At 43.4% G+C, this 23,121-nt stretch overlaps 1 protein-coding gene across 8 annotated transcripts in view; it reads right to left on the reverse strand.

The window, feature by feature from the left end:
• Positions 1-23,121, reverse strand: part of plch1 (phospholipase C, eta 1) — an 83,442-nt gene that overhangs the window by 36,664 nt on the left and 23,657 nt on the right. For 6 of the 8 annotated variants that reach the window (XM_061681296.1, XM_061681294.1, XM_061681295.1 and 3 more), the window contains 5 exons: positions 13,737-13,883; positions 10,026-10,269; positions 8,834-8,963; positions 4,480-4,650; positions 2,072-2,165 (listed from right to left, as the gene is read on the reverse strand). In XM_061681296.1, coding sequence (XP_061537280.1) covers positions 2,072-2,165; positions 4,480-4,650; positions 8,834-8,963; positions 10,026-10,269; positions 13,737-13,883 — 786 coding nt within the window. The remainder of the gene's footprint in view (positions 1-2,071; positions 2,166-4,479; positions 4,651-8,833; positions 8,964-10,025; positions 10,270-13,736; positions 13,884-23,121) is intronic. The other 2 variants (XM_061681298.1, XM_061681299.1) reach the window with 2 other exon arrangements.

Consider the following 23,121-nt stretch of genomic DNA (forward strand, 5'->3'; position numbering starts at 1 on the left):
TGATTGAGGGACAGGCTTTTAATGGTAAAGGATGAGGACACACAAGATTGGGAAGAAAGCTTCCATTCACCCGGAGAGGTGGGAGGGTGAAATGAGACAGGAATAGCAAGAATCAAGCGGTTATAATACGGAAAGCCAACTGTGGTGCTTTGCAAATGTTGGGGGGAAACAATCTTGCTGTGGAAACGCAGTTATCAGAGTGTACATCCATCTTGTCACGCTTCTATCAAATTCTTGTAAGTATTATCCCCGTATGTGAGAAAAGGTTATTCTCTGTCACAAAGGAGGATGTTGAAGGCCTTAGGCCGACGTCATGGCATGATCAGTCAGACTCATCGTGCCGCCTCCCACGACGACAATGACATTAGTCTCGCTCCTACACCTCCTCGCGTCGCCGGCACGCTCCCTTGCAAGCCGCCGCGCTCTGACTTCCCAATTTTCTTACGCCTCTTCGCTCTGTCGCCTCCCTTAAGTCGAGCCATCAGCTGGCACTCGCCGTGACACTGAGGGGGAGTGAGTACTCTCTGAAGAACTAATTATTTATGGGCAAACGCATTGGCACAGCGGCCCCATGACACATCTGGGAAGTGAATGTTGAAGAAAGGCCTGCCTGGCTCAACATCTCATCTTCATGTTCAAGTTCCCCTCAAAGGGTTTTGATGGGCTTGTTCTTGTGCACAATCCACACCACGTCAGTCACGCCTTCTTTCTGTGATTGGCTGTTCTTCTTCAGGCACAGTGGTTTCTTTCAAATCAAATTAGAGGTACAAGATGGGCCCAGAGCATGATGTTTTTTACTCATGTACTACTGTCAGGTTCACACTGACAGTTTTAACAAATATGACAAAGTTATTTTTTTAAGGGGTGCGGCATGTTGACCTAGTAGTCTGCTTCACATTCGAGGGTTCCCTAATTAGATGTAGACAGGTACTACGCCTTCTTCCCACATTCCAAAGACATGCATGTTCACTTTCTTGACGACTCTAAATTGCCCATAGCAATTGGCAATTGGTATACCCAAAGTCAGCTCAGATAGGCTCCAGCATCCCTACTGATGACAAGCTCTATGGAAAATGGATGGGGGACTAAAAGGGTTTCGTCCAACCCCCTGATTGATTAATTCATTTACAGTATTGGGACGTGTCCTTTGTGACTATTCCTACTCTTACAGGTAGCTCAATTGGTGAAAAGGTTTGTTAAAATGACAAAATTTCCAACTGTAGCCAGTCCAAAATGTGTCAGTCAATCAATGACAATGAACTTATCAACTATGTAGAATTGATTGTTGATTAATCGTGTCATTGACGCAATTGAGTCAAAATGTGCACTACTTGGCACAGTTGATTCACGTTCAACTACTGTAGCTAAAGAAAACAAAACATGACATGCTCTACGGCGGCACGGTGGACGACTGGTTAGAGCGTCAGTCTCACAGTTCGCCTCCTGCCCGATGACAGCTGGGATAGGCTCCAGCACGCCCGCGACCCTAGTGAGGAGAAGCGGCTCAGAAAATGGATGGATGGATGGACATGCGCTACAGGAAGTTTATTCTGCGGAGCACAACACTTGCATTGAAACAGGAGTTCAGAACATTCACGGAGATATTTTCAGATCCCATTAAAAAAAATGACCCCACCCCCCGCCTACCAGACCAGACCGCGAACATCCGAGGCTAATTGATACGCATTGTACCTGTAATCGTATTGAAACTTATTTTCACTGCAATTACACGGGTAATTGGGTAAGTGGGGATGAGCTGCCAATAAGCGTCTTCGGGGTTGGTTGCCCCCATAAAAGGAAACTACTAAAAGAAAAAAAGAAAAATAATTTAAAAAATAATAATAATTTGAAAAAATGTGAATAGCATTTGAAAAAAAATCTTTCAATAGGTGAATCCGCAGGTGCTGAAGCGCGAGAATGTGGGGATGCACTGTATATGTAAAGTATATATTCATCTTCGAGGAAATTGTGTCAAATGCTCATCCTTCCCAATCCCTTTTCCAAGCAGTTTCTGCAACCATAAATATTAATACATAAAGAGAACACTACACTACAGTATAGCAAGGCTCACCTTCGATCCCCATGACCCCTTTTTGTTTGTTTTCATCAGACACTTCAAACTTGTCAATGATTTCAGCCACGTATTCCGGAGTAATGTTGACCATCTGCAGACACAAACAAAAGGTTGTCTTAAAAGAAGGGAGGCATTTATTTGTATGGTACCAGTATACAGTATTACAATTTAGATCAAGTGAAAGTGAGGTTTAAAACAAAATTAAAAAGGACTAATAAGTAGAAAGTCAGGTTTCCTTGGGCACCAGATAGCACTACCCAAGGGCCACATTAGTAAGCCGCACCCTGTTCTTAAGAAGAAGAAGAAAAAAGCTCGCCAGTGACAGGTCATTGTGTTGTTGTCGAAGTGATCATTGGAAAATGTAAACACTTAAAGAGATTTCTAGAAATAGTGCTGCATAGCCTCTCGCCCAGAGTCAGCTGGGATAGGCTCCAGCTTGCCACCGACCCTAGTGTGGATAAGCAGTAGGGAAAAATTGATATATATATATCATCATCATCTGCCCTTTTCTATCCACGGCAGGATGAAGGCCTCGTCTTCACGTTTCCAACTATTACTGCAGTTTGCAATTTGTTGCCAGTGTATTCCGGTGTGTTTAATAATTTCATCTATCCGTCTACCTTTAGGTGCCCAGTGGTATCCAATTGATAGTTTCTGTGGTCCACCTTTTGTACGAACTCCGGGCAACGTGGCCAACCCATTTCCATATAAGGCTTTTCAGTTTTTGAATGACGTCGGTAACTCGCGTCTGCTGTCTTATCCAACTGCATCTTTTCTTGTCACGAATGCTTATTTCGGCGTTCCATGTTCTTTAGGGTTATAACTTCGGCATTCGTAGTCCAAGTTTCATTACCGTAAGTGAGGACTGGTAAAATACATAGATCGAAAACTCTCCTTTTCAAGCAAATGGGAAGATTGTTCTTGAATATAACACTAAGCAATCCATAAGCCTGCCAGGCAAGCTTTATGCACCATTGAACTTCAGTGCTTGTATTTCCATCCATTGTTACAAGTTGGCCTATATAGATGTTGTTGTCGACGGAGTCTAGGACATAGTCGTCCGGTCTGACATCTTCTTGCGGACTAACGATTGAACATGACCTTTGTTTTTGTTTTTTTTTGGTTCATTTTGACACCTGAGTGACGGCTTTCTAAGGCAAATTCCTGAATGCAACGCTGTAGTTGTTCAGCATCGAAGGAGAATAAAATGATGTCGTCTGCAAAGCGATTTGAGAAATGACTATTTTGAGTTATGAGCCTGGTCATGGAACAAATTTAACTCTTAAGTCAGGAGACCACTGTATTCACAAACAATTAAGGATAATCGGCTTTTGGGTGAAATGTCAGGATGAACGTAAAAAGCACTGTTACCTTTCCAGATCATCCTAATTTGACCTTCCCTTAAATTTTGACTCCACATGGCCAACTGTTCAATGATTCTTTACTTCTTGCATAACTTTTTGTTTTTTAACAAGGAGCTAAATGGCAGTATTCGCAACGGGTGTTTGATCCATGAATCAACCAATACTTTTCCTGTGGTGTGCGTTATAAATAAACAGTCCTCTTTATTATGCTCTTCACATTTGACATCACGAGACCAAGACGACACCTAACAATTGATCAATAGTAACCCAACATCAAACAGGAAGTGGCCAACTGATCTTAAGGGCGTAATGGAGTGTCATCAACGAAGATATAGAGAAAGCGGAAGAGTCACAGAAAGGCTAAGTAGTGGACGTCCTTGGAAACGTATTGATCGATTCATAGATCAAACACCTGTTGTGAATTTTACCTTTTAACTCTTTGTTAAGGCGGCACGGTGGTCGGCTGGTTAGCACATCCGCCTCACAGTTCTGAGGACCGGGGTCCAAATCCCGGCCCCACCTGTGTGGAGTTTGCATGTTCTCCCCCGTGCCTGCGTGGGTTTTCTCCGGGTACTCCGGTTTCCTCCCGCGTCCCAAAAACATGCGTGATAGGTTAATTGACCACTCTAAATTGCCCGTAGGTGTGCATGTGAGTGCGAATGGTTGTTTGTTTGTATGTGCCCTGCGATTGGCTGGCGTCCAGTTCAGGTGTACCCCGCCTCGCGCCCGAAGATAGCTGGGATAGGCTCCAGCACGCCCGCGACCCTACTGAGGATAAGCGGAATGGAAGATGAATGAATGAATTAATTCTTTGTTAAGCAACAGTGAGTTGTGCAAAAAGTACTGCATAACTGAACAGTTAAAAATGTTAATGCAAAAGTTTAAGATCAAATGAAGTTCAACTTTAAAAGTTACAGTGCATTTCACGTTCAACCTGAAATTTCACCCGAAAACCCAATATCCCTAACTTTTTCGGAGTAGTGTGTGTCAATCAAACAGCATATTGGAGACATGGTACTGTAGAGCTCAACGCGCACCCACCTTCTGCTCGCAGCGCAACATGTTGGTCAGCTCGTCGGCCGTCAGGTGGTCCTTCCTGTCGCTGTAGGCCATCATGAGCAGGAAGAGGTCCCGCCGCATGGACATCATCTTGTAGAAGACAGAGAACTCGTCGTACGTCAGCGTGCCCCGATGATCGTCCGTGTCTGCTTCCTGAAAGCGGGAAAGCCACGTCAGTCAGTCACTTGGATGACCACAGGTCACGACCCGACCTCGGATAAGCGTTAGAAAATGGATGCATGGGTGGATGGATGGACTCAAGGTCTATTAATATGATCATAAACCTCCACAAGGAGGATGGTGACAATCACAAAACAGCAACAACACTATTGATACTTTCCATAAAGGTTTTTTGTTGTTAGTGATTTTTACATGGCAAAGCTTTAGCTTCAAGGTCAAATATAAAAGGTCGAACATAACAAATAACAAAATAAATAACAACAACAAATGATTTTTGGACAACTTGTATGCAATTGTCATCAAACTTGGTGGACTTGTAATAAGCTGACAGGTCCTCTGCTGCTATGTTTTTCGTGGTTATTTATTTATTTCTCCTTTATTTTAAGGAGATCGTCTAAGGTCAATGTTCCTATCAGGGTCAAAAAATATTTTGCAACAAACCACAAAGAATCATACCTCCAATTAAAGAGGGTTATACAGATATGTTATTATTATGTCAATACTTCCTCATATGTTGACGTAATCACAAGGAATGTCCCAATAACATTTTTTGTATCCAAATCCATCACTTGATTTTAAATATCTCCTGTTACCGAATCTCGATAAAATATCTCGGGAATGCATTCACAAAAAAGTTACATTATTTTGCCAAAAGTATTGGCTCACCTGGCTTGACTCAGATATGAATTGAAAATTTCATTCCAGTCTTAATCTTTTTCTTTTCTTCTTTTTCTTTCGGCTTGTCCCTTCAGAGGTCGCCACAGCGCGTCATCCTTTTCCATGTAAGCCTATCTCCTGCATCCTCCTCTCGAACACCAACTGCCCTCATGTCTTCCCTCACGACATCCATCAACCTTCTCTTTGGTCTTCCTCTAGCTCTCTTGCCTGGCAGCTCCATCCTCATCATCCTTCTACCAATATACTCACTCTCTCTCCTCTAGACGTGTCCAAACCATCAAAGTCTCCAAAATATCGAACCTTGGCTGTCCCAAGAAATGAGCTCATTTCTAATTTTATCCAACCTGGTCACTCTGAGAGCGAACCTCAGCATCTTCATTTCCGCCACCTCCATCTCTGCTTCCTGTTGTCTCTTCAGTGCCACTGTCTTTCATCCGTACCTCATGGCTGGCCTCACCACTGTTTTATAAACTTTGCCCTTCATCCAAGAGACTCTTCTGTCACATAATACACCTGCCACATTCCTCCACCCATTGCAACCTGCTTTGACCCCTTTCTTCACTTCCTTACAATACTCACTGTTGCTCTGGACGGTTGACCTCAAGTATTTAATGCCCTCCACCCTTGCTATCTCTTCTCCCTTTAGCCTCACTCTTCCCCCACCACCCCCCTAATTCATGCACGTATATTCTGTCTTACTTTGGCTAATCTTCATTCCTCTGCTTTCCAGTGCTTGCCTCCATTTTTCTAACTGGTCCTCCACCCGCTCCCTGCTTTCACTGCAAATCACAATGTCATCTGCAAACATCATGGTCCACGGGGATTCCGGTCTAACCTCATCTGGCAGCCTATCCATCACCACTGCAAACAGGAAGGGGCTCAGGGCTGATCCTTGATGCAGTCCCACCACCACCTTCAATTCGTCTGTCACACCTACCGCACACCTCACCACTGTTCTGCTGCCCTCGTACATGTCCTGTATTATTCTAACATACTTCTCTGCCACTCCAGACTTCCGCATGCAGTACCACAGTTCCTCTCTGGGTACTCTGTCATAGGCTTTCTCAAGATCTACAAAGACACAATGTAGCTCCTTCTGACCTTCTCTGTACTTTTCCATCAACATGCTCAAGGCAAATCTGTGGTACTCTTTCTAAGCATGAAACCATACTGTTGCTCGCAAATACTCACTTCTGTCCTGAGTCTAGCCTCCACTACTCTTTCCCATAACTTCATTGTGTGGCTCATCAATTTTATTCCTCTATAATTCCCACAGCTCTGCACATCACCCTTGTTCTTAAAAATGGGCACCAGCACACATTTCCTCCGTTCCTCAGGCATCTTCTCACAACAAAACAACAAGCTGGTCAAGAACTCCACAGCCACCTCTCCTAGATGCTTCCATACCTCCACGGGAATGTCATCAGGACCAACTTTCCATTTTTCATCCTCTTTAATGTCTTTCTAACTTCCCCCTTACTAATCATTGACACTTCCTGGTCCACCATACTTGCCTCTTCTGCTCTCCCTTCTCTCTCATTTTCCTCATTCATCAACTCCTCGAAGTATTCTTTCCATCTATCTAGCACACTACTGGCACCACTCAACATAATTCCATCTCTATCCTTAATCACCCTAACCTGCTGCACATCCTTCCCATCTCTATCCCTCTGTCTGGCCAGCCTGTATAGATCATTTTCTTGTTTGGAAAACCCTGATGTATATGACAAGAACCTATGTTACTTTAGGTCCCACACCAATGGAAAATGTATCATTTCATCTATTGTACCAGACCGTATGCGCTTTTTCTATATTTAATGGTTTTGTGACTCCACACTCTCCCCTCATATCGTCGCCCACGTTGCCTGAGGACATGCTCAGCGCGCGTCACTGCTCGTTCCAGTCCGCCACCTCACAATGACAGCTCGCTGCCACCGCCTCATATCACCTGGATCTCACGGGGACCATTCCAATTGACGCCCAATCTAATAATGGCGGCTAATCCCTCCATTACACGACAATTACATTAGACAGAATCTACATGCAAACTCCTTGATGGTCTCCTACAAAAAGCTCTAGATTTTGGCTTTCTGCATGCCATATTTACAATGATTTGTCAGAAAATAGGTCCACATGGTTGTTTGTAACACAAAGCACACTATAGAGAAGCTAAAAGCGCAGGCAAAAAAGCATCACTTTATCTGGTTTCCGTAAAATAAAAATCCTTTTGCAGGGGATATAAATGGAACCGCCCTCGTTCCTCTCATTTCTGCGCAATAAATTATTTTTATGGCATTATTTTTTCAGGCAAGAAGCAAGGCTTTTAAATCACCAAGCCTAAGAGAAGTCACAAATCATTGAAGATGGTCAAAAATAGCCCCCAAAAAAAACGACGAGTCCACAACTAAAAGCGCAATATCTGTTAGCTGTTCCGCTCAGGTTCCTAATAAAGTGAGACATTTATGGTCATTAGCATTGCAATGCACGCTGCGTGGTGGTCCTCAGAAACAACACTAACGTCCCGTGTGGAGTTGCGACATTGGCTCAGTTTAAGAATTAAGGCTCTCCTAGCACTTTATCCTTTTCCCCCTCGTCTAAACCTTTTTATCTCACCTGAGAACATATAACTATTCATGCATGTTGAGTAGAACCCAAAAAAAAAGATAAGACAAATGTGTACATATTGATCTAGAACTGTCATTAATTTTAATAATGCTGTAGAGAACCAGGACATTTCATTAGGCACGGATCCCACTCGGTCTTGACAAAGAATATCATGCGCATTTTTGCCTGATTAATGGGGTGATTCCTAACGAATGCAGTGCGGGAAAGGTTCCAATTTCGCTTAGTTGGTTGGAAAATTATTCATTTTGTTTGCTGATCTATCTATGCCACTGACGTATAATAAGAAACAGAACAATAAAATGCTCCTCCACGAGATGGCAGAAGGTTTAATTAACCTGTGTATCCACTTGTTGCCATTCATACAGATTAATCGATTCAATCCGATTTTTTATCAGTGTGGTGTAGAACTTCACTGCATCAAACTGAAAGCTGTTTCTAATGATTTTCTAGATGAGAAATTTTTAAAAAATAATTTAAATTAAAACTTTCTCTTGTTGTCAATCAAATTCAAAGTGTTTATTCAGTCATTGTATTTTAATATGCATGAAGGAGACTTCATTATATGCGCCTAAACCCTTAAGTGATCATTTCTGCACCACTGCAAAATACCATAAGAATAATAAACATATTCTTAAATGACAACCTCACTGAGAGTCTCAATCAAGACTTTATTATCTTTGTAAAGGCACAATTTTAAATACAGCTGTTGTATTGGATCAAATTACATTGTGCAAGTGTACCTAATGAAGTGGGTACTAAGCATATATAACATTATGTACCCTGTAGTTGCCTTTTTTCCTGCTAATAAAACATTACGACGCAAAGAGAAATGTCTCAATTTTTTTTCCCCCACCTGGAACATTTGCTTGACCTTCCTCCGTGGGAGATTCACGTTGAGCTTGTGGAGGAGCTGGTAGATCTCATCAATGTTCAGCAGGCCGTCGCCGTTCTTATCGGCTTCCTCAAAGGTCTGCTTCATCCACGTCACCACACGCACGTTAAGTATATTTGTCCCAAAAAAATGAAGATTGACAGGGCACTATGCTTGTTTTTTTGGGGGGGGGGTCTGGGAAACCTATGCCTTGAACACATCAGTCAGAAGGAGACACGCGAACAAACAATGGGAGAAAACGAAGGTTCCATTACTTAATTCTGCTACTATAAGGAGACATTTTATTCAAGGGGAGAAAACAATGCACTTCTGCAGAGTGGAAACTATGGAGTAAAATACTATAGGGTCCAGAGAAGGGGTATGCAATATATACAATATATGCATTAGACAATATACATTTTGCATATGGTTATCAATTTGGACTCTATTGACTCATCGCGATAATGCTTGTTGATGACATCATCATTTCTGCCTCTGTGTGAAAATGGCTTCAAGCACGTCAGACTGCGGCGCTGCAGGAGCTGCTTGCACCTTTCTTTTTAAGCACCTTCAAGCTTCCACATCAAGCAGTCGGCCATCTTGCCTGCTTTCCCGGCTCCTCTGGAACTACTAGGGGAATGCTACGCTATCTCGCGTCGCACCAGCTACGAGCTGCACCCGGACAGCTAGCGTGGCTAAACATTATCGTTTCACGGTGCAGGGCTGCTCATCTAAGTCACAGTTCTCTGCATAGTCAGTGTAACTGTGATTTTCTCAGTTCATAGACGCCATTGTTAGCACACAGATATTAAAACATTAACTGATGAACCCATTTGGACTCTGTTGCTAACTAAAACAGCAGCACTACTCACAATATTTGAAATGTGGCGATTTACGGTACGTTGTTCCATGTGTATTATCAAAGTCAATCTTTAACGATGACTAGTGTTACAGTAGCTTGTGGTCACTCCACAATTTTGTGCGTGTCCAGGTTTATGTTCCGCGGACCTACCTGACCTATTTGTTCTGCCTCGTCTGCCTCAGTTGACATTAAATTAATGTACTGGTAACATTGTCGTGAGTGTTTTCAAATAAATTCCTCACCCATCTGCAGTTGAGCAAAAAAATACTACCTGGGCCACTATATGTTAGGTTTTGCATGGGAAAAGGATATTGGTCGTGCGTGCGCTGCCGTTTGGCCAGAGAGTCCTCGTCACTGATGCCGGCCATCAGGTAGCGAAGACCCGTAACCCAGGTCCGAGCTTCGTCCGAGTTGGACGTAACCAGGTCCAGGGACTCCATGTGGTTGCCATGGAAGACCGTGAAGCAGCACGCTGGGTCCAAGCTGCCCTCGGGATGCCGATGGAAGCTAGCCGACTGGCCGCCCTCCGTCACCTTGTACAGCGAGTCGATGGTGACTGACAGGGGGGAAGGAGGGGATGGAAAATCAGAAGACTACAACTACTTACCTAATGATCCAGCCATCCAATAATGTATGTAAATACTCACTAAGCCTCAAATATCTATGCTAACATGCATATGTTTACATATCAACTTGAAAAATAGGAAGCACAACTCTGGGTGTGTGTGTGTTTGTGTGTGTGTGTGTGTGTGTGTGTGTGTGTGTGTGTGTCGTTGCTGTGAAGCCATGGGAGGAAAATAATTTTAGTCCCTAGACATTTTATTAGGTAAGCCGCCTTCAGCACATTCTAATGCAATCCAATAAGAGTTGTATTCACTGAAACATATATATTTTAAAACTGATATTAAGAGTAAATTAAATTAAGAATCCAATGAAGGATTAAACTAAGTATAATACACTTATAAATAAATAAATACATAAATAATATTAATCGCAATCACACAGTTTAATCAGAAGTCATAACTGTCTGCAGACATTTGTAAATATATTAATATTAATATTAAGAAAGAAATTGCATTAAATAAAATCCTCAATAAATTAGATCAAATTTATATTTATAATAATTATTATAATTATAAGTAATAATATAAGTTAGTTATAGTTATCCCACAGTTTTAATAAAACCTCACTGCATCAAAAATACGTTAATTAGGATTCAAATTAAAGGCATGAATGTAATTTTTTTTTAAAATCTATATTTGTTAATGAACACAAAAGTAATATTAACAGCTCTTTGACGATTTTAATTAAAACCTTTTATAATTGCGGACATTTTGAAATTGTTCCTGTATTGGATGTCGTTGGATTGTGCAGGGGGTCATTATAAAGTGAATGGTGTGTGTGTTTGTGTTGCATGTATGTAATGCAATGGCGTATGATGTATGCAGTACAACATATGTAATTAAGTTAGATTACTTGGCTTTACAATGATAATCCTCATTGGCTGTATGACTACACTGTATACTCTGGATAGTGACAAAACCTTTAGCTGCATCCAGCACAATAACATTATCCCTAAATATTGAGAAAAGGGTTTAATTCAAATCCAGTAAGGCCAATGTTTATGTTTTATTTCTATTTTTTTTTTAAAACCATTGTGCCATATTGGATGCACCCAATAAACCAGCCCTTTTAAGATACTTTTTTTTTTTTTATTTCGAGCCAAAATGTTTCTGTCACAATCCATTGCAGAATCATCCATTTCCCTCCTCCAGCATAATCCTTGCCGGACAGTCTCAATATGGCCGCATTATTTTACACCCCATGCACACCCCATGCACACGCATTTTTTGGAAAGAACAAGGCACGAGTGCATATTTCACAATTCGGACGACTGAGCATATTTAAGAGGCTTATCTAATGCTGACAGTCACAAACTGTCGTTTTTAAACATGTTCGTACACATCCATAGGCATCTCAGTGGGTTGATATGGAAAAAAATGTATAATCCTCTCAGTGGCACCAGCAGTGAGGATCACACACAAACACAGACACACACACACACACACACACAGGCACACACGGGCACGCACAAAGCTTCTGGGTGACTTTTGAGCCATTTAAAATGGAATAGGAGGACTGCATAAAACCCTTTCTATAACGACTTTTGACATTTGTTGCTGGGCAATTAAATCTTGTGTTTTGAGACAAATGTAGGCAACACCTCAGTTGAAGTTAAATTTGTGCTACTTGCCTTTAAAAAAATAATAATAATAAATAAAAATTGTCCTGTTCAGCTGAATGGCCTTGCAGAATGGGGGATACACGTGCCTTTTGTGTTGGAACAGATTTGCTGTGAAACAGGGGAGTTTGAAATACTTGCTCTGCATCCATTTGCTTTACCCACCCAGGCACGGAGAGAACATGCAAACTCCACACAGGCGGGGCCAGGATTTGAACCCCAGTCCCCAGAAATGTGAGGCAGATATGCTAACCAGTCATCCACCTCTCACACTGCATATTTTAAAATATAAACAGAGGGACCGACTGGACGAGGGGAGTAGGGTGTGAACCAAAGCAGAACAATCTCGTCTAGATATTTGACCACAAGTAACGTTACAAAAGTCAAATTATTTTCTTATTTGTGGACGGTGGTGACACCCAGTGAGGACATGCAACAACTAACCAAGAGGACAAGATGAGGAAGGACAGGACAGGACAGGACAGAACAGGGCAGGATGATTAGCAAGGCAATGCTACTGACGAGTGGTGCGGTTTTTAATACCTGGAATAACCTGTGAGATGATCTCTTAATATAACCTGTGTTATTATTAGTGGTCCCAGCACAAGCGATTAAAGCCTATAGCGTGTCTATGGAACTTATTAGTGAATGAACACCACATCACATGCATGTTAGTCAACTGGTGTACGGAGGCACATGGAGGAAGGGTGGCCACCCGCTAGGGGGAGGCAAAGCCAGCGCGCCCACCCCACGGGGAGCCCAGCCAGGGGGACGCCACCCACTCCCCAGGACCCAGGGTGGTCTCCCAGCCAAGGGGAGGGGCAAGGGTAGGGAGAGGAAGACGGGGATCCAAGGGCAGGGAGGTGGGCACCACCGTCTCCCCATGGCCCGACAATAGAAAGGGTGGGGGGTGCAGGCCCCAGGAGTCAAAAGAAATGTGAATACCCACCACCCAACCTATTACTATGGTTACCAGGTCTCCGACGGGCAACCATTAGCCCTGTAGCGTGATCGTGTGTGGTGGGGTGTCGGGCATTAAAATTGGGGAGACTTGTGAGGGTGAGGCGAGACGGTCACGGGGCAATGACGACCCGCAACCGTCACTCCCACCCAGGCTAACCGGCTCCCCAAAGGATGTGCGAATGTACAGTATATGGTGCATTAAAAATCTGCGGGGGGAAAGGCATGGCGGGCCACAGAGCAGGCCGGAGTGCCGGAATTCCTGGCTGGGTATCCTGCCCAGCCCAACGTTGCCCTACCCCCACTGACGTGTGTATGATGCAAAACTGGAGGTCGGCAGAGAATCAGGGCGACCGGGTGCCAGGTGCCAAGACCCGCCCCAGCATCCGCATCATCATGCCTCACACCAGCCTCCCAGGGGAACCTGAATGCCCGATGTGTGAAATATGTACAGTGTGAGTAATACAAATGTGCAGAGTATGTGAAGTAAGAGGCGAAACTCCTGCGGGCCTGGCCCGGCCCGACCAGCTGGATGACCACAGAGAAAAATATTAAATATTCATTTGTAGTTTTATATTCAGTGTAATGTGGCTGTATTTTATGTGTATTATTTCATATTTTTTATGGTTTATTTTCATTGCATTTTTTCTTGTTTCAATATCTTTGTATTTTCATGTGTTTGTATTTTCATGTTTTTTTATTCATTTGTTATTTTGGATTCTGGATTTTTAAATTCCCCTCCTGGAATCAATAGCGTACCCTGATTCGGACTCAGTGCAAGTGCCGTGTGCGCGAGCGATCGTGCGTGCGTGCAAACGTACTCTTGGCCTTCTCGCTCTTGCGTGATGGCTTCCAGCGGATGCAGGAGCGATGCTCATCCAGGTAAAAGAGCCTCACAAGCCCTTTGGATCCTGCCTTCAGCTTCACCATCTGCGTCCCGGACTGCATCACACTCATGCATCGCTCCACTGAAGAGGAAACACACACACACACAGAAACATATATATATACATACATATATATATATATATATATATATATATATATATATATATATACATATACATATACATATACATATATATATATATATATATATATATATACATATATATATGTATATACATATATACATATATATATATATTTATATATATATATATATATATATACATATATATATACACATATATATATATATATATACATAAATTAGGTCAGTATGCGTGACTGTAAGGCACAAAGGGAACAGGTGTGTGTTTTTATTTGTCTTTTAATGTGTCGATGTGGTCAAGGTCAGAAGTACAAAGTGCGCATAGAGCGATGCGGCTGTGTGTGAACACAAGGCCATCTATCCACTGAGAGAGAGTTCTGAAAGAAGCTCATAGAGCGGAGACACAGAGTCATTGATGCACAGGAAGAACATCTCAGCCTCGCCGAGCGGGAGGAAGCAAATGTCTCGGCTTCATTCAACACACTGGGAAGAGCCAATGTCCTTTAGGTACACCTGCTCAACTCACACACCATTCTGTAGAGGCTCTCTAATAGAACTATGTTGCTAACCAAAACAGCAGCACCCACTGAGGCACAGAAAAATTGCATGTTGTAGACGAGTTCTTCCCGAGGTATATCTATTGTACATAGAGCAGAGAGAGAGTGGCATGGCTGCAGCGTTAACTCTGAGGTGTACAAAAAACAAGTCTGGAACATGCCATTTTTGGTAAAGAAACAGTTTTTTTTCCTTAAGCCGTTAAACTTCAGCAATGGATTTGGAACTCGGAAGCACATGAATTCCTCGCAGCTCATGAAAGCAACTCACCTATGATGAGTACTGTACGTCAACAATGTCATCATGACCAAGCACACGGGCGTAGTCAGTTTGGATAAACTGTGAACCTTTCAAACATTTTCAAGCTTTTCTTAATATTTATTTACATATTTACTTTGTACTGTACTGGGCATTTTAGGCCAAAAAAAACCGAGAAAACAATAGCTTTTTACTGTATAGTAATATGGGTGCATATGGCCTCATAAAAAAAAAAAAAAAAAAAAATCAGAATTGTCTATATCAGACTTACTCCCCACCCCTATTAGTCCGTTCTATTGAGGTTCCGCTGTATAGTGTTTATGCAGAATGCAGTATTTTATACAGACTTGGATGTGTATGCCTGTCCCAGATGATCGCACTACTCGTCACTTTAAACCGCATACACTCCTTGAAGTCTCGGCGCCCTTTGCACAATGGTCATTGCACCGGACTATTGCAATATTCGTCATTCGAACTGCTCTAAGTGCTAGATGAGTCTGCATCTTTTGCACAATTAACTATTAACCCTTTATTGCTCAGTGACTGTTTTTTGTCAATGTCTGTCTCAAAGTGTTCTCTGTCAATTGACTGTCTGTTGTCGTACTAGAGCGGCTCCAACTACCGCAGACAAATTCCTTGTGTGTTTTTGGACATACTTGGCAAATAAAGATGATTCTGATTCTGAAACATCAAAGAGGAGGAAGATAATAACATTACAACGTGTTGTGTTGTGAAATGAAGAATAGAGGAATAGAAATGATGGGGAGACGACAGCACGTCGTGTTTGATGACGGCTCGCTTGACTGCCTGCCGCTGACCATGAAATGCATCAACGCATGAAAGATACAACATTTTTCATTGAAGCTGAGGCAAGGCATCTACTAGGGTGGATGTCTTTATTTTTGAAATAATATTAAACAATTGTACCTGTATATTGCAATTTAGTCACTACCCATTTTGTTGCTGATGGTGAGGCATTAATTTGTCTTTTCTATAGCAGATGGAATAAGGTACTTAACACGCCAAATATACAGTAGATACTGGTATTGCACATAGGCATTAGGGTAATACCTCATACAATAGATGTCCATAACTGTCGGCATATGTCAATCCTGGGAGTGTTGGGAATTTTTTATTTCAGCGTGGTATAGTTGTATTGATTTAGCAAACCAATTGGATGTTGGATCATGGCGCTGACAATGAAGCTCAGGGAACTACAGTACTCTCGTATGTTACACCGCCAGCTGCACAATAACATGAGCAGCATGCCATCTACTGCAGTGGACCACAACAAAGACAAGATTCTGCCCTCAATCCCTGGCATCCGCTGAGAATGTCCCATACACAGACAGACAGGCAGGCAGAAAAAGACACAGACACACACACACACACGCACACGCACACGTATATTTCATAAGGAGCAGGTTGTGAGTCCTCAGGAATAGCTGAGCAAAGAAACAGTCTGCTCTCCATATTACACCAAGAGATAATCACGTCATTGACACAAACATAAACAGTACTTTACACAACCTACAAGCATTACTCGTCACTCAAATCGAGTGCTATTCAGACCATGCCCTCCCGCAAACAACGAAAAGCTGCAAATGATTGATGCCAGCCAAAAGACGTTTGAAATTGCATATAAATGCCACACGATGGCGGCAAAGCACTTAAAACGGAGAAGACGATAAAGCATCGACACCATGCATCTAGCATGGACACAATCATGAACCCATGTTACAAAAATGACTATTCAGTAGTTAAATTATCCAACACAAACAAACCACCTTCACATGAGGCTCATCAATAGTATTAGATAGCATACTAGCCTAAAGAACACTAATGCAAACTGATAACATCCCACATGAGGAAACAAATTTGCACACTGGCATTTTACACAAACTTTAAACCAAACTTTTGTTGTGTGGAAAAGCCAAACTTTTGGCTTTTCCACACAATTTTAAATCTTAGGAAATAGAGGCAACAGAATCGGTGACAAAGGGCAGCCTTGGCGGAGTCCAAACCTCACCGGAAACAAGTCCGACTGACTGCCGGATATGCGGACCAAACTCTAATTCCGGTCATACAGGGACCGAACACCCCGTATCAGGGGGTCATTCTCCCGAAGCACCCCCCACAGGACCCCCCAAGGGACACGGTCGAACGCCTTCTCCAAGTCCACAAAACACATGTAGACTGGTTGGGCGAACTCCCACGCACCCTCGAGGACCCTGCCGAGGGTGTAGAGCTGGTCCTCTGTTCCACGGCCAGGACAAAAACCACTCTGCTCCTCCTGAATCCGAGATTCGACTTCCCGACGGACCCTCCTCGCCAGCACCCCTGAATAGACTTTACCAGGGAGGCTGAGGAGTGTGATCCCCCTGTAGTTAGAACACACCCTCCGGTCCCCCTTCTTAAAAAGGGGGACCGCCACCCCAGTCTGCCAATCCAGAGGCACTGTCCCCGATGTCCACGCGATGTTGCACAGGCGTGTCAACCAGGACAGCCCTACAACATCCAGAGCCTTTAGTAACTCCGGACGAATCTCATCCACCCCCGGGGCCTTGCTACCGAGGAGCTTTTTAAGCACCTCAGTGACCTCAACCCCAGAGATTGGAGAGCGCGCCTCAGAGAACCCAGACTCTGCTTCCTGATGGGAAGACGTGTCGGTGGAATCGAGGAGGTCTTCGAAGTAGCACCGACCACCTTACGGCCAAAGCTCCGATCGGCCGCCTCAGCAATGGAGGTGCAGAACATGGTCCACTCGGACTTGATGTCCCCCGCCTCCACCAGGACATGAGCAAAGTTCTGTCAGAGGTGGGAGTTGAAACTCCTTCTGACAGGGGATTCCGCCAGACGTTGCCAGCAGACCCTCACAATACGTTTGGGCCTGCCACATCGGACCGCCATCTTCCCCCACCATCGGAGCCAACTCACCACCAGGTGGTGATCAGTTGACAGCTCCCCCTCTCTCTTCACCCGAGTGTCCAAGACATGCGGCCGCAAGTCCGATGACACATGTCCACAAAGTCGATCATCGAACTGCGACCTAGGGTGTCCTGGTGCCAGGTGCACATGTGGACACCCTTATGCTTGAACATGGTGTTCGTCATGGACAATCCGTGATGAGCACAGAAGTCCAATAACAGAACACCGCTCGGGTTCTGATCGGGGGGGCCGTTCCTCCGAATCACGCCTTTCCAGGTCTCACTGTCGTTGCCAAAGTGAGCATTGAAGGTCCCATGCAATCAATTATTTTTAAAATCTGATCAGAAGTGCTAACCAGTCGCCCACCGTGCCGCCCCGACAAAACACTATCAATTCATTCAACCTAATAACAACACTAAGGTTCCAACAGATGGCGCCAAAGTAGTATTATTATTGCTTTAGATGCAATTTTCAGCAAATAATGGAGACTAGTTTCCAAAAAAAAAAGAAAAAACAATATGCAAATATGCAAGTTTGCAAATGACAAATCACAAATATTCGGGGATCCACTGTATACTATATGTTGCATGGAGGTTAGGGACCGCACAATACAGGGCTACCTCATCATCTTGACTACCGAGCATCATTCCAGCTCTTATGGATGGTGTGGGAGTATGGAGCGCCAGGGCCAACAAGACCCATCCAGTCTGTATTATGTAACTCGGATGTGTCCTTGTTATCGGGGCGTATTCACCCGCGGGTGCCCATTCTGCCAATCCGCTTAATTCTGTCATTTGCACACCTCGCTCTGGGTGGAGTACCCCTGAAGTATGGCGTTCCCTCTCATATCTGGCTGAGTGCGCATTCTGCCAAAGATTTAAGTACGTTTCCTCATCTGCATTCCAGAGGCTGTAGTAAGTTTAGTGCCCCGGGTAGGTAAAACAGCATATTGCATGTTTTAATTCAGTTAACTGCTCCTGTGCTCCGACGGCAGCTGACGGCCGGCGACGGCCCGCCCGGCACGGCGGCTGACTCGGGCTGATGGTGCGGGAGACAACTCGGCCCTTACATGGTCACAGATTGCCCAAGGGCCGTAGTGTCCCTACCACGTTACACCGACGGCCAAACGTCGGCATAATAAATCTTATTAATTGGTGAAGAAAAAAAAAATTGGCGCCAGCTGACTTATTTTTCACATTACAGCTTCATTGGGGCTGGCGGTTTGGAGTTTGTCTGAAAGCGCCCCTCACAAAAACTGTAGTCATTCTTAATGACGCGATGGTGAGTTCGATTTTGAATCCTTTGTTTTTATTTTATCTATATCGTTGTCGGCCTTGAAATCCGTTTAAGTGACATGTGTGGCACTAGCACGGTTGCTGGGCAAACCTGATCAAAAACAGCTGGCTTACTCGCTTTTCTATTGATGGCCCAGCGCCAAACATGCGTTCACGTTTGAGCAGTCTTCTGACTAAATTACATTTATTGGATTTATTAAATACAGAATAGAAAAACCCGTGTGCCTTCAAAGTAGCCTGTTACCTGAGCGGTGCACACATTTCACTCACGATGATAACTTCCGTATTCGCTACAGGAGTTAATGTCACATTTACAATGTGACATAACATCCCAAATAGATATCTATGGCATTCATGCGTCTCAGGAAAACTCCACGATGCAGGAATTCCAGCGAGCCTCAGACTTCAATGAGTCACACCTCTTGTGTTGGGGCGCACGTATTCAACTGGTATCCATGGTGGGTGTGTCAGAAGTCATTACGGGAGATTCATCGCACCTTGACGGCGCGCAAGCCAGGTGTGTAAAAAACAGACGCACGCACCAATGAGAGAATATGCCATCCATCCATTTTTCGTACCGCTTCTCCTCACTAGGGTCGCGGGCGTGCTGGAGCCAATCCCAGCTCACTCTGGGCGAGAGGCAGGGTACACCCTGAACTGATTGCCAGCCGATCACAGGGCACACATGATCAAACAACCATTCACACTAACATTCACACTACGCATGTTTTGGGGATGTGGAAGAAAACCGGAGTGCCCGGAGAAAACCCACGCAGGCATGGGGAGAACATGCAAACTCCACACAGGCGGGGCCGGGGATTGAACCCGGGTCCTCAGAACTGTGAGGCAGATGTGCTAACTTGAACCTCATGTTTTTCTGCTTTTGATATTTAATGCTCCCCGAAACGCTGCTCTGTACTAACTATAAAATACATATTGGGAAGAAAGCAAACCAGCGCTATCTAGATTAGATTTGACTGCCTTTCACGCAGAATCACCCCTGCTGATGAGGCATGACGGGTATAGTGTGAACCCTTCAGTGCTGAGAAAATAATAGGACACTGAAACATGGAGGAAAAAATTAATTCATCCGAGACAAGAAAATAGGTGTGCATTATTTATCTCACACAATCTTCTAAAGCCCACAGCTTCATTAACAGGTGGATCTCAAATGTGGCCAGTGTGGGAATGTCATGCTGTTGATCTACAATCTACAGTCCTGGCTCCAGAGAGCGAGACAGAGCATATTCTTCTGGGTGTCCTATCTCGGTTTCAGGCTACAACTGCATGAGTCTGGCGCGACAAGCTTCTAGCAAGATGTTTAATTACGTAACATCATAAATACGGTAGAGAGGGGGGGAATCTGCGCAGGCACACACACACACACTGCCACCATTGGGGAACTGCGCAATTCCCTCAGCATGTACATATGTGACAATGTTTTCGCAGAGAAAAAAAAAGAGGAGGAAGATGAAGAGGAGGATGAGGGGAAACAAGCTAAAGGGGATAAAGCAAGGCTGTATTGATTTATTTATTATTATCCTCGCCAGTTCTTTAAATAGGTGGCAGTTTGGCATCTTGTCTTAATGTGTAATGTTGACATCAGACACATTTTACCATATTTGAAACCAGGGGGACTGAAAGAGGAAAACAGTAGTTGATTGGTTAGCGATCACGTCTGCTTCACAATTCTGAGGTTCTGGGTTCGAATCGTGTTTTCTCTGGGTACTCCCGCACATACACATTTTGCAAACGTGCGTGTGAGGTTCATTGAAGAAGAATTGCTTGCCTCAGTGTGAATGGTTGTTTGTTTTTATGTGCCCTATGATTGGCTGGGGACGTGTCTAGGGTGTACCCGGCTTCTCTCCCCCAAATCAACTGGGATTGGCTCAAGCTCACCCGTAACCAAGGAGGACAAGCGCTATAGAAAATGGATGGGTGGATGTTACTGAAATAGTCCATATTAAAGCACTTCATGATACTCTATAGGATGGTCTCTTTATGCCAGGCGGTCTAATATAATTGCTTAGCCCTGTATATATTTTGCATTTATCATAAGGGAAATCCTGATTGCAAGGAAAAAAAGATGTCTTCTTCTACCTTCCAACCAGATAGTAAAGTTCTATACTGCCACCAAGAGCACTGGAGTGGAACAGTATCCACTCAGCAACCAGGACAGAGTCGTGCATACCACTTTCCTATATTGCAGTAAGTTCTGTTTAAATGTTAACTATCGAGCAAACACAGCAAAATTTAATGTATCGTAGAACTGTTCAGATTTGTTACACTGGTCACTTGTTGCTAGGCAGAGTTCCTAGGGCTGATCATCAATGAGTCAACTACTCATATACACCGGTGACAAAATTGGCTAGGACAAAAAAAGTAATTCCATTCCATTGCTGGCTTGATTGTTATCATCCCATTTTTTCTTTTTATGCCAATAATGTTTGTTATGCAGAGTTAATAAGGACAATCATCAATCATTCTTCCTTTTGATCAAAAAGTGTCACATTTTTGTGGGAGAATTACAACAAAACAGAAAAAAAAGCAACAACAACAAAAAGCCCTTGCGTTGTTAATCCTTTAGATATTCACGGTGCTCAAGTCTCATATGAAGTCATACATGGCGGTGGTTCAATCTCTGAAGTTCTGTGTGCCTTTAGAGGCATATAGTTTTGCTTAGAGTCTGAACTTCATACAACTTTAGGGACATTTAACAGTAGCGGTTCCAGTGTACTTTGTAGTGTGATCAGTCAAAATTAACTACACGGGGGTGGGGGGGGGGGGGCATGGAAAAGCGACTACCTGGCATTATTGTTCTTCCTTGTGGGTGCTCCTCAATCTACTGAGAGCCATTTTAGTCCTCATCAGGTTCGTGTAAGGATTTGATGTTCCCTCAACCAAATGATTTGTGTAGCATTAATCAGGCTAAAATTCACCGAGTCACACTCCACTTTGCAAAACTGTGTCAGGAAAAATCCATTTTCTGTCTGTCATATTTAATGGTGCAACCTCCCTGAAAATATTTCTGATTGGATAAAGTGGGACAAAATTGATCTTCATCATCTTTAAACCTTTTTTTCTGTTCCTCGTATTTATTTTTCAGGGAGGCACACATGTAAGCTGCTGGCCCTAAGCGTAGATAGCACATGAAAGCTTTGAAGTAGCAAATTCAAACATATTTTAATAGAAGAGCTGATGGCAGTGACGTGGTTGAACAAAGCTTGTCCTCTCTCTGATGCACACAATGAAGATCAAGTCAGGACACAGAGAACACCCACTCGCCCGTGTCACATTAGCACCCACACCTTTCATCATTTTGGATCAAGACGGACACTTTTTATACAGCAATTTAAAACGTCACAAAGAGCTTTGGATTTGTAAACCAACTGCATTTTTGGAGAAAATATATTTGAAAATTTCACACAAAAACCTGAAAGACTGCATCTCACTAGACCTCTGTTCAACGAGCAGAAAAAAAAATCTGCCCATTTTCCTTTAGCGTTTTGTGTATGTATGTGTGATAATTAATTGTATTGTTCATATTGTACTGAAAAGCCAAAGTCATTCCTATGTCTCAGTGAATAGCATTTTCTAATCTATGGTTATGATCACATTTTAGTAGCACGGAAAAGTCAAAGAAAAAGCAAAATACACTTGTCAGTAAATCTTTTAGATGCTCACTATGCGGAAATCTCACATGATGACGGTTCCACTCTATATTTTTTGTCACATGACATGAAGCCTCCTACAACCAAATTTGAATGAAGGACCAGTGTCAAAGTTTGGCCCTCCTATACGACTTGAAGTATTGTTTCCTTATTGTTATCGAGCGACTCATCCGTTTTGATTGATGGACAAGCTAACGCTTAAAAATGCACACGTGACAGATGGTAGAATCCACGGCAAATCAGACAGCACGAGTAACGCAGCATTGAAGACTGCAGGCAGTGAAAGCCACACAGTCGTCGCCAGGATACTGCCAATGAATAAACATGAGCTTCTGCTTATTCATTTGCTGATTTAAATAGCAGTGGCGGAAGCAGCATGACAAATACATGATCAATATGCAACATGTTTGTCCACAAACACACGCAAACAGCATAAGTCATCAGACCAGCGCTAACGAGACAGCAACAAAACATACTGCTGCTTGAGTGGTTTTATCCACTTGGA

This window comes from Phycodurus eques, chromosome 7 (assembly GCF_024500275.1).
Source record: "Phycodurus eques isolate BA_2022a chromosome 7, UOR_Pequ_1.1, whole genome shotgun sequence".
NCBI classification, from domain to species: Eukaryota; Metazoa; Chordata; class Actinopteri; order Syngnathiformes; family Syngnathidae; genus Phycodurus; species Phycodurus eques.